Source organism: Lucilia cuprina, chromosome 3 (assembly GCF_022045245.1).
Source record: "Lucilia cuprina isolate Lc7/37 chromosome 3, ASM2204524v1, whole genome shotgun sequence".
Taxonomy (NCBI): Eukaryota; Metazoa; Arthropoda; class Insecta; order Diptera; family Calliphoridae; genus Lucilia; species Lucilia cuprina.
The window spans coordinates 35,504,236-35,515,364 of record NC_060951.1 but is presented as its reverse complement, the minus strand read 5'-3'; the positions used below and the strand labels follow the sequence as shown (position 1 = coordinate 35,515,364).

The 11,129-nt window shown below is 30.5% G+C and overlaps 4 protein-coding genes across 4 annotated transcripts; 3 read left to right on the top strand and 1 right to left on the bottom strand.

The window, feature by feature from the left end:
* Positions 1 to 62: 62 nt before the first annotated feature.
* On the top strand, positions 63 to 1,245 carry LOC111684202. The gene is made up of 3 exons (XM_023446331.2): positions 63 to 445; positions 506 to 542; positions 606 to 1,245. The coding sequence occupies exons 1-3, from the start codon at positions 301 to 303 to the stop codon at positions 943 to 945; spliced, it is 522 nt and encodes a 173-aa protein (XP_023302099.2). The 5' UTR covers positions 63 to 300; the 3' UTR covers positions 946 to 1,245.
* LOC111684203 (transmembrane protein 242) lies at positions 947 to 1,785 on the bottom strand. Its single transcript, XM_023446333.2, has 3 exons — positions 1,640 to 1,785; positions 1,298 to 1,536; positions 947 to 1,244 (listed from the first exon to the last, which is right to left on the bottom strand). Exons 1-3 carry the CDS (start codon positions 1,695 to 1,697, stop codon positions 1,113 to 1,115), a joined length of 429 nt encoding a protein of 142 aa, XP_023302101.1. The 5' UTR covers positions 1,698 to 1,785; the 3' UTR covers positions 947 to 1,112.
* Positions 1,786 to 2,094: 309 nt separating this feature from the next.
* On the top strand, positions 2,095 to 3,260 carry LOC111684204 (NFU1 iron-sulfur cluster scaffold homolog, mitochondrial-like). Its single transcript, XM_023446334.2, has 3 exons — positions 2,095 to 2,253; positions 2,313 to 2,563; positions 2,632 to 3,260. The coding sequence occupies exons 1-3, from the start codon at positions 2,180 to 2,182 to the stop codon at positions 3,150 to 3,152; spliced, it is 846 nt and encodes a 281-aa protein (XP_023302102.2). The 5' UTR covers positions 2,095 to 2,179; the 3' UTR covers positions 3,153 to 3,260.
* A 726-nt stretch (positions 3,261 to 3,986) lies between these two features.
* Positions 3,987 to 10,292, top strand: LOC111684193 (ATP-dependent RNA helicase dbp2). The gene is made up of 3 exons (XM_046945504.1): positions 3,987 to 4,470; positions 6,673 to 8,188; positions 8,448 to 10,292. The coding sequence occupies exons 2-3, from the start codon at positions 6,770 to 6,772 to the stop codon at positions 9,786 to 9,788; spliced, it is 2,760 nt and encodes a 919-aa protein (XP_046801460.1). The 5' UTR covers positions 3,987 to 4,470; positions 6,673 to 6,769; the 3' UTR covers positions 9,789 to 10,292.
* Positions 10,293 to 11,129: the final 837 nt, after the last annotated feature.

Below are 11,129 nucleotides of genomic sequence, written 5' to 3'. Positions count from 1 at the left end.
ATTATACTATGACTTATTTGATTTTTTCATAGAGAATAAGGAATATCAAAATTTCCATCTTCTACAAATTTAAATTTTGCTAAGTTTGAACAGATTCTAGCTAAAATTTTTTTTAAAAACTACAACTTGTATTTAAATATAACGCTTTAGAAACATGGCCGTCGAAGAGAATGAGAGCCGTCGTCGTTGTTGTTTGTCGGCGCAGTACTCTGTGAATTTAGCGCTCGATTTGTTTATGTATTTTGTGTAAATGCGAAAAAAACTTAACTTTTATTAAAAATTTTAATAAAATTATTTACCATGGACAATAATATTCCAATATTAACGGATACTGAAGCCGAAACTAGCATGGAACAGGATTTTGAGGAAAAAATTCCGGCCAGAGTTAGTAATGCTACCGTGCACAATGCCACCAAGAGTCTATTCAATATAACTTTTGAGAATTGTAAGTAAAAGTAGGAAGAATTAAAAACAAAATAATAATTATTTCTTTCATAAACAACAGTGGAAGAGCAGAAGCATGAAAGTGTCGAATTTAAGGAGTGAGTGTTTTTGTAGTTTTTTTTTACTAAAATTTGATTTATTTATTTCCTTAACATTTCAAGCCATGAACGACGTCTGCAGCAGGAAATGAAAGACTGGAAATCTTTTTTATTTCAAGCCTATAAGGACTTAAAGGAATCCAAACAAAAACATCCAGTAGTGGATAAAACAATATTGTCTCACGAAAAACGTGAATATTTGGAAAGAGCTGACTGTTTGCAAAATTTCATTAGAGAATCGATAGAGTTTCGACAACAGGCTTCCTTGTTTTTGGACTATGACTATGCAGAATACATGGAAATGGTGGATAATTTAGAAACACTTTGTGATCATAGACTGCAGGTGATAAAAGCCAATAAAATTGCTGAAAATTTGGCCAATGTGAAAAGAAAAACAAATTAGATGATTAAGGACATTAGTTTTTATGTAAAAATCTTGGAAGCAACAATGAAAAAAGAACAAAAAATGTTAATAAAATGTAAATTGTTTAAAATTAAAAAGTATTACGGGTTACTCTGCTAAAAAGAGTGTCTATTTCTCTAAAAAAAATTAAGAATTTATTTTATAACTCATTCCTTGCCCCAGGCGGCTAAATATTTCATTAGATCGGTTAAACTCTCGAAATCTGTGCGGCTGGTAGGTGGCTCATTGCTGCTAAGTTTTGGCAAACTATGACCCATTTTTAAACGAAATTCTTCCATCTGCAAATAATGGAATATAAATAATTGTTATTAAAATCTCAACAAGTACTTACATTCTTTGCCCCCGATAGTTTCCACACACCAAAACAAAATGCTCCAGTACCCAGCACAGCATACAAGGTGCCCCATCCTAAGGCTCTCATGGCTAAAGCTGACCCCTCGTCTAGTAAAATTAACGATTTTGTGCCACCCTTTTCTATTAATTTTGATTCAGACTTTTTCGCTTTACCCAATGTACGGGAAAATCCAAATAACGCTGATATGCCTCCTACTAAACCTAAAAATGCGGCCGCTGCAAGTTTAAATGTAAAATGTTTTATAATCGTTGGCTTTTTGTTTAATTTATAGCAAAAGACCAATATGCTGCTTGCTGACTGCGTCTTTCTTTTTCATACCTTGTATTCTGTATTTTTTGTCTGCCTCTGCCTCTATGGTCGCATTGGGTTCACTCATCTTTCTTTATTTCTTAATTGTTTTTAGTACGTTTTTCTTTTATTTAAAAAAGTATTTATTTCCTTTATTTTTTACTGTATTTATTTACATTTGTTTTTATTTTTGTAGGAAAAATGTCATTGAATGAACCTTTAGGCGGGGTAGGTTCAGTGCAAAACATATGTTTAATGTAAACACAACAAGAGAAAGTTGAATGGGGTATGTTCAATGTATAAGTAAAAATATAACTTATGAATGAAAATTGAAATAAATTTGATTCATATTTATAAATTTATTAAGTTCTTTTTTAGCTTTACATTTTTTAATATTTTAAGGTAAACTTTTTAATTTCTATGCAAACCTTTTTGGTATTGTTGATAAGTTATCATTGATAACTAAAGAGTATGTTCAGTTTAGTATTTTATAAAAGAAAAACAAAAATAAAGAACAGCTGTTGCTGTCAGTGTTTTTTGCTAGGTTAGTTTTGTTTTAACACGAATAAAATGTCGAAAATAATATTCAACGCAATTAAAAATTCACGTAATATTAGCAATAATATTAATAAAATAGCCAGCAGGTAATAATATTTCTATATTTGCTTTTAAAAATAAAACAATAACTTTTTTACTCTCGCAGCCATGTAGTGGCTAAACGTTACTTAATGCAAACTGTATCCGCTACAGCAGCAACAGCACACAACAAATCGTCATTATTGGAAACACCAAAAAATAAGCAAATTTTACAAAATTTCCAAAGATCCATGTTTATACAAACCCAGGATACACCTAATCCCGACAGTTTGAAGTTTCTACCCGGTGTGGAGGTATTAGGTAAAGGCAGTACCTATGATTTTCCCTCAGTATCGGCCGCCTATTGTAGCCCTCTGGGTAAATATGATGAAATTCCATATAAATTTCTCTTAAAATAATTAAAACTTTATAATTACTTTAAACAGCCAAACTTTTGTTCCGTATTGAGGGTGTGCGTGCTGTATTTTTTGGAGCCGATTTTATAACCATTTCCAAGCAAGAGGAGGCCGAATGGGCTGTAATTAAACCGGAAGTTTTTGCTGTTATTATGGATTTCTTTGCCAGTGGTTTACCGATATTAAATGAAGCAAAACCAAATACTGACACCCAAATCGAAGATGACGATGATGATGTTGTTATGATGATCAAAGAATTGCTAGACAGTCGTATACGACCCACTGTGCAGGAAGATGGTGGTGATATTATTTTCATGGGCTATCAAGATGGTATTGTCAAATTAAAAATGCAAGGTTCTTGTTCCTCCTGCCCAAGTTCGATTGTTACCTTAAAGAATGGTGTGGAGAATATGTTGCAATTTTATGTACCCGAGGTACAGGGTGTCGAACAGGTTTTCGATGAGGTAGACAAGATAGTCGATAAGGAATTTGAAAAGTTTGAGAAAAATCTCAAAGTTAAAGACGGAGCAACAACAGATAACAAACAGTAGAGAATGTTTAAAGAGTTGCATATATATACATATTTGTTTATAATTTGTAGTTTGTTATTAAAAATATAAGGCAATATGATAGGAAAATAAATGCTTAAAATAAATGTTTTTTATTCGTGGCTAGCATTTTTTATGAAAAATGGTTTTTTAGCTTAAGTTATTTGGTGACTTCTTATAACAGAATTTCAAAATTAACGGTTAATTTAATAGAACATCTTGAAAAAACTCTACACAATTCGCTAGAGAATAATATTGCCATATTGTTGTATAGCATAAAATAAACAATGCTGCCAAGTTTTGCTTTTGACATGAATAGGAAAATCAACAGTAATACCAATTATATTTTATTTTCGTTTTTATTTTTGCAAAATTTTATTCTTGAAGCAATAGCTCACAATGTGGAAACTTGGCAATTGATTGTTAACTATGGCAATTGTCGTTTTTTATATATTACATTAAACTTTTCAATATTTCTTTGTTTTTTATATAAAAATTGCAACCACTAAAATAATTAGAATATCACTCAATTAGCAACACTGCAACATATGGTTACAAAAAAAATGTACTTTTAAACTACCAAATACATTTGAAATGATTATTTATGATTAAATAAATGCATTTGTAGAATTTTTGTTAGATATTTTTTATGGATTTTTAAACAAACAAGTTAAATTATTTGTTTTATTATAATGATTACCTATGTTTTCATGCTTTTTATTAGAAAAAAATTTGAATTGTTTTCGAATGACTACCGGCTAAAAAAAGAGTAGTTGCTGCACTGGCTACCAACTACCCAAGTACTCTTTGATTTTACAGCACTTTAGTGCAAATCAGCCATTTTATTTTAGTTTGGTTTGGAAAAGCCAACGTCGTTCCTCGCTTTGCTGCAAATATTTTTTGAATAAATTAGTATTAAATATTATTAATTTATTTAATATTAGTAGTTATATATCTATACATATATATATATTAGTAGCAACTTAATATATAAATTATATTAACGAAAAACGTAAAAGCAACATAAAATTACTTTTTTCGTTCAAGTAATATAAAAAAGCAAGGAAAAATACAATTTAAACAACTATACCTACGTAAGTGAAAAAATAAATCGATTTTTCATTTTTTTCACACACAAAGAAGTAACCCGAAGACTTATAAAAGAAGAAAAAATAGAAAGCGAGGCGGCGGCTTTGGTCTATAGATAAAATAAGTTGTAGAAAACATAAAACTTTTTTCAACTGGAACTTGTAATACAATTCTAATACAAAAAGTTTTTAAGCTACTTATTCTTGAAAAAAAAGAAAATCAGCAAAGTTAGGTAAGTTCATAAATATTTCATCATTTTTTAATACATGATGTAGTTTTTTTTTTTGCTTATAAAAGAAAAGGAAAAAAAACTTGTATGTATATAGAAACAAAAAAGAGTTGCCGTATAAAGTTAGACAAACAACCCAATTGTATAGAAAAAAGTAAAGGGAAAAATTACCACATGTTAAAAAAATAGGTAAAAATAAAAAAACTTAGTGGCAATACTTAAATAAAATGTGCAGTCAAAAAAAATATCTGATTGGAAAAAAATGTTTTTTTTTTGTAGTAGTTGTATTTTGTTAATAAAAATTGTAACAGATTTTAGATTAGATTTAAAAAGTCAATAAATTTGTAAATTTAAAAGCTTTATGCCGTAGTGTATATCAATACAAATGTTTGTTAACTATTCAAAAAAACACTAACCGACTGTAGCCGAAGTCTTTAATAAAATCGATAACATTTGCGCATTTAAATCGAATACAAAGAAGGTTTTGTGAAATTCATTATTGTCGTCGCACAACTTTAGTTTTTTAATCTAATTTGAATTATGTATACCTTCTATTAGAATGTGTTTGATGTTTAGTGTTTTAAGTTGCAAGGAAAAAATTAACTTTTTAATAAATTATTTTACAAAAGTGAAGAATACAATTGTAATAAAACATTTAAGAACTATTAAAATTATGATTTAGTCACTTTTAGATAAAAAAATATGCGTTTTTTTGGCATATTAAAGTAAGACCTGGTTCACACTAGCAAACATTTTTTGGGAAACTTTTGATTTTTGTGTGTGAGAGAAAAAGTTCGAAATGTCAACCATCTCTTTCTCTCACACCCAAAATTAAAAGTTTCTAAACAAAAGTTTACCAGTCTGAACCAGGCCTAAGAAATAATAGCTGTGTTGTTCGCACCCTTATACCCCACACTTGTGATTTTTCTAAGACTTAGATTTAGGTAAAGAATAGTTCACTATAGAACGAATCGATTCACTATAGAACGAGTTGTTTTTGCTAGATCGTGTACCACTTCATTACCGTGCACATTGTGCAGTGCTCCGGCACCAAACATCTCTAATAGTAAACAGTCTCATAACCCCATGTCTATATTAGACAAATATTTCTTACGATACTTGACAAAACGTCGACTGAAAAATTGTCAGTTTTTTGTTTATTGGCATGCATAGGGGTTACCCCATGTCTATATTAGACAAATATTTATTATGCTAAACGTCAAATTGTTATCATGATAAAAAATTAGCAGGTACAGACGGCACTTATTAGCGTTATAACGTCGTTATGACAGTGTTGTCTAAACAATTGTTTAGACAACGTTGTCTTGATAACAAACGTCATTTTATTGTAAAATTTGGTTAGAATTTTGTTTTTGTGCAATTAAAATTTATTTTTAACATAAGTTTTCGTGAAATTAGAATTTATTTACAAAATTTGCATTTAATTTCGATTGTTTTTATAAAATATAGCATTATTTCAATAAAATTATCTGTGAGTTGTCGTGATTTATTATCAAGACAACGTTGTCTAAACAATTGTTTAGACAACACTGTTATAACGAGGTTATAACGCTAATAAATGCCGTCTGTACTTGCTAATTTGTTATCATGATAACAATTTGACGTTTAGCATAATAAATATTTGTCTAATATAGACACGGGGTAATGTACTCTTCACAAAGGAAACTGTATTCTTAAAAAAAATTTCTTGTTTCACCGAAAACTAGTTATTTTTCTTAAAAAAAAAAAATACTTAATTTTATAAAACTCTGCCTTTGACGATTTTTAACACACAATTTAGTGTTAGAATTAAAAAAGTATGTCAACCCTCTTTCAAATAAGTGTTTTTTAGAATTCAAGGTTGCCAGAAAAGTTTACCGTTGTTCCAATTAAAAACGTCATAAATCTCTTGTAAAATAAATTAGAAAATTAAAAATCATTCAGTGATTTTACAAATTGATTAATAAAATCAAAACCTTAAATTTAACAACATGTTATTATTTTTAAATGCCCTTCAATTATGTGTGTCATGGTATTTACTTAAAAAAATACAAACTACAAGTATTTCATTAGTTTTTCAATAATTTCCTATAAAATATAAAAAAATTAACAATAACACTCACTAGAAGAGGGTTTAACTTTATTTGCTACAAATATTAAAACCAAATATCTTTTTCTTAAAATTTTCATAAATTTCCCTCACAGAAATATAAAAAAAAAATACAAACAACTATCATTTAAATCGAAAAAATAAGAAAAATATTTGTTTGTAAAAGAATATATTATCAAAGACAAACCAAACATGTATCCCAATGGTTATACTGCTACAACACAGGGTGTTACAGCCCCAAATGCCAATTATGCCAATGGTAATATGAATAATGGACCACGTCCCGAACGTCCACAATATCAACGCAACAACAGCGGTGGTGGTGGTAATGGTGGAGCATCGTATGGTGCACCCAATAATATGGGTGGTGGTTATGGTGGTAATCCACAAGCTACTGCCTATGGTGGTGGTTATCGTAATAACTTCAATCCCATGATGGCTAATGGTGGACAAAATTTCTATAATAATTCCGCTGGTGGCTATAAGCCACGTGGCAATAATCCCAATTTTACACCACGTTATCAGAAACCACAAAATGGCAATGGTGGCTATCAACCCAATAATTCTTATAAACCAGCCATTAACTTGGGTTCTCTATCGAAGGAAGAACGTGCTGAGCTACAACGTGAAAAGGCCAAAAATCCTGGCCGCACTTTATCCACACCACAATGGGAAGATTTGCAACCTTTTAAGAAGAATTTCTACATTCCCCATCCAAATACCTTGAACAAGAGCGAACAAGAAGTATCGGATATACGCGCTGATTTGCAAATTACCGTGTCAGGCAATGATATTCCTCATCCTATTGGTTCATTTGAAGAATGTACTTTGCCCGAATACACTATTGAAGAAATGAAACGTCAAGGTTTTACCAAACCTACAGCTATACAAGCTCAAGGTTGGCCTATTGCTTTGTCGGGTCGTGATTTAGTCGGTATAGCTCAAACTGGCTCGGGTAAAACTTTAGCTTATATGTTGCCAGCTATGGTACATATTGCCAATCAACCACCACTACAACGCGGTGAAGGACCCATTGCTTTAGTCTTGGCTCCAACACGTGAATTGGCTCAACAGATCCAGTCTGTCGTACGTGATTATGGTCATTTATGCAAACCTGAAATACGTCATACCTGCATCTTTGGTGGTTCATCTAAGGTGCCACAAGCTCGTGATTTAGATCGTGGTGTTGAGGTCATCATTGCCACTCCCGGACGTTTAATTGATTTCCTCGAAAATCGTACCACAAATTTACAACGTTGTACTTATTTGGTCTTAGATGAAGCTGATCGTATGTTGGATATGGGTTTTGAACCTCAAATACGCAAGATTATCGAACAAATTCGTCCTGATCGTCAAGTTGTCATGTGGTCTGCTACTTGGCCCAAAGAAGTACAAGCTTTAGCTGGTGATTTTCTCAATGATTATATACAAATTAATATTGGCTCCATGAATCTATCAGCCAATCATAATATTCGTCAAATTGTCGAAATCTGTCAGGACAATGAGAAACCACAATTGGTGGTGAAATTATTAAAGGATATTTTGCCAAATCAAAATAATGCCGCCAACAATAATAATAAGATTATTATATTTGTGGAGACTAAAATCAAAGTAAGTGGAATGATTTGTTTTCTTTTTTTATAAATAAATATCTTATCGATAGAAAATTTGGACAAATTTATGTCTAGATATTATTTTCTAAAGAAATTATCTTTTGACATAAATATCTGTAGAAAATTTCTTTAATACTTTATATCTTGACATAAATTTCTATAGCAATTTTAGTCCACAACAGAAAATTACAAACTTATACATAAAATTATAAAAAAATTTCTTTCTTTTCCTTATTTTTGTTTACCCTTTTCATTAGGTTGAAGAAATATTGCAAATTATCCGCAGCGAAGGCTACACAGCCACCTCAATACACGGTGATAAAACCCAAGCTGAGCGTGATTCAGTATTGAAAGATTTCCGCAATGGTAAATCCAATATATTGATCGCTACCGATGTGGCTTCGCGTGGTCTCGACGTGGAAGACTTGCAATATGTCATCAACTATGATTATCCCAATTCCTCGGAAAATTATGTTCATCGTATTGGACGTACTGGACGTTGTCAACAATTGGGCACTGCTTATACATTCTTTACACCCGACAATGCCAAACAGGCTAGAGAATTGATATCCGTATTAGAAGAAGCCGGTCAGCAGCCTTCGCAGGCACTTATAGATTTGGCACGTTCAATGGGTGGTGGCGGTAATAATCGCAATAATAACAAACGTTGGCAAACACCCAATCAAGGTAATCAACAGCAACAGCAGCGTAATAATCCTTTAAATTATCAAGCTAATGGAGGCCAAGGTGGTGGTAGTTATACACCTAAACCACAATATCAACAATATAATAACAATGCTGGCGGCAGTGGTGGCTATCAGCAGCAACAACAAAATGGTGGTGGCAAACCAGGTGGTATGGGTAATTGGAATAATCGTAATAATGGTCAATATAACAATGGTACCACTGGCCAAGAGGGTGGTAGACCTTATCGTCCTCGTGCTCCTTTCAATGCTGCCGGTGGTAATGGTCCACGTCCCATGATGGGTGGCTATGTAGCTCATCCTCATATGCCTCCACATATGCAACAACAAGCTGGAGGCTATATGGCTCCCCAACAATATCGCCCACGTGGCCAGTATATGCAACCCAATGGTAGTACACCACGTTTCCAACAGTATCAAAAACGTGACTATCAACAACAAAACGGACAAAATGCTAATGGTCAATATAATAAACAAATGATGGATCAAAATAATCAACAAGATGCTACTTCTCTAGCAGCTCAACAGCAACAAATCAGTGTGGCTGCTAATATAGCAGCTGCAGTTGCTGCTGCTGGTGGCCAAGTGGGTGGTCCAGCAGAATATCCTAATGTTTCTACACCACCAGCTGGTGCATTATATGCAGCACCTGCACAATCACCACCAGCTGCCGGAGCACCTGCTTATATGTATGATGCCAGTGGCATGTTGGCTGCTGCTGCAGCTGCTGCTGGTAATCCTTATGCTGCTGCTGGTCAATATGGACCACCACATACGGCTTACTATGCTGCTCATCCTCATCAATTTGCTGCTGCACCTAATGGTGGAGTGGCTACCAACGCCAATGGAGCCAATCAGGGCGCCGAGTTAATTGCCCAACCTCAACAGCAGTAAATGAAGAAAAATAAGGTACATTTTTTTCCAATTCCCTCATATATTCAAAATATATATATAATTTTTTTTTGCAAAACAAAAAACAAATATTATTAATATTAATAATTAATCAATTAAATTAACTATGAAGATACAAAAACAAAAAAAAAACATAATTTTAAAAAAATATCAATTAATCACTATAACACTACTAAAGGAAAAAAACGAAAAAAAAAAACTGATTTCTTTTTCTCCAAAAAACAAACAATTGATGTAAAACGAAAATATTTTTAAACCTTTTTTTTCGTTCATTAAAAACAAATGAAATATTAATGAATTATAAAAATAAGAAACAAACAACAAAAAAAGGGTTTGAAATTTTTAAAAAAAGGAGTTTTTTTTAAACACAGCATTTATTTAAAAAAAGACATCACTTTAAACAGATGCTGGTCATCTAAGAACTAGAACAAAAAAAAACTCCCTTTAAAAATTAACATAAAATGAAAAATACAAAACAAATCAACATTTCTCCCAAATTTTTTTTTTATTTTCTTTTTGTTTTTTATAAACTTTCTACTTAACAAAAAGAAAACATTATTAAAAAAATGGAAAAAAACAATTATTATTAATTTGTTTTATAAAACACTATAAGGTTTAAACAAAAAAAAAGAAAACGTTTTTCTTTTTATATATTTAACACAGCAGAGCTTGTGATTAAAATTGAAAAAAAAAAAATTGATAGAAATTTCTTGAAAACGTTTTGGTTTTTAAAAACCTTTGAGTGTTAAAAAAAAGTAAACAAAATAAACAACATAAATTAATGATAATAATTATAACAATAGTAATAATAACAACAAATGTTTAATGAAAAAAAAAAAACAAAAAATATGAAAAAAATTTATTATTTTGTAAACCATAAAATGAACTCTTTAAACTTTAAATTTTTTTTATTTTAATTTTTAATTTTATATTTTTAAAATTATAATTTTTTTTGTTTTATTTAAAATAAATTAAAATTTTAATTTTACAATGAGTAACAACAAAGAAGAAAATAACACAAACAAAAACAAAAAAAAATTTAAAAATCAATACAATTTTATAAAATTAATTTGATTTAAAAATTAATTAATGAGCAACAAAAAAACTTTTTTTTTATTTGCATTTAAAGTATTAAATAACTTTTTGTTGTTGTATTTTTTTTATAATACAAAAAGCTAAAACAATTTTTTATATACTTTTTGTTTGTTTTAAACAAAATTTTATAAAATTTAATTAATGCATTAAATTGAAAAAGAAATTCCCTTAAAAAAAACAACAAAAAAATGCATTAATTAAAATTAGAAAAAAACACTTGCCAAAGCC

Coding starts and splice junctions, on each gene's coding strand:
- LOC111684202 (XM_023446331.2), top strand. CDS start 301: ATGGACAATAATATTCCAATATTAACGGATACTGAAGCCGAAACTAGC. Junction 446..505: donor CAATATAACTTTTGAGAATT/GTAAGTAAAAGT, acceptor CATAAACAACAG/TGGAAGAGCAGAAGCATGAA. Junction 543..605: donor GAAAGTGTCGAATTTAAGGA/GTGAGTGTTTTT, acceptor TAACATTTCAAG/CCATGAACGACGTCTGCAGC.
- LOC111684203 (XM_023446333.2), bottom strand. CDS start 1,697: ATGAGTGAACCCAATGCGACCATAGAGGCAGAGGCAGACAAAAAATAC. Junction 1,537..1,639: donor CAAAAAATACAGAATACAAG/GTATGAAAAAGA, acceptor TTAAACTTGCAG/CGGCCGCATTTTTAGGTTTA. Junction 1,245..1,297: donor AACTATCGGGGGCAAAGAAT/GTAAGTACTTGT, acceptor CATTATTTGCAG/ATGGAAGAATTTCGTTTAAA.
- LOC111684204 (XM_023446334.2), top strand. CDS start 2,180: ATGTCGAAAATAATATTCAACGCAATTAAAAATTCACGTAATATTAGC. Junction 2,254..2,312: donor ATTAATAAAATAGCCAGCAG/GTAATAATATTT, acceptor TTACTCTCGCAG/CCATGTAGTGGCTAAACGTT. Junction 2,564..2,631: donor CGCCTATTGTAGCCCTCTGG/GTAAATATGATG, acceptor TACTTTAAACAG/CCAAACTTTTGTTCCGTATT.
- LOC111684193 (XM_046945504.1), top strand. CDS start 6,770: ATGTATCCCAATGGTTATACTGCTACAACACAGGGTGTTACAGCCCCA. Junction 8,189..8,447: donor TTGTGGAGACTAAAATCAAA/GTAAGTGGAATG, acceptor CCTTTTCATTAG/GTTGAAGAAATATTGCAAAT.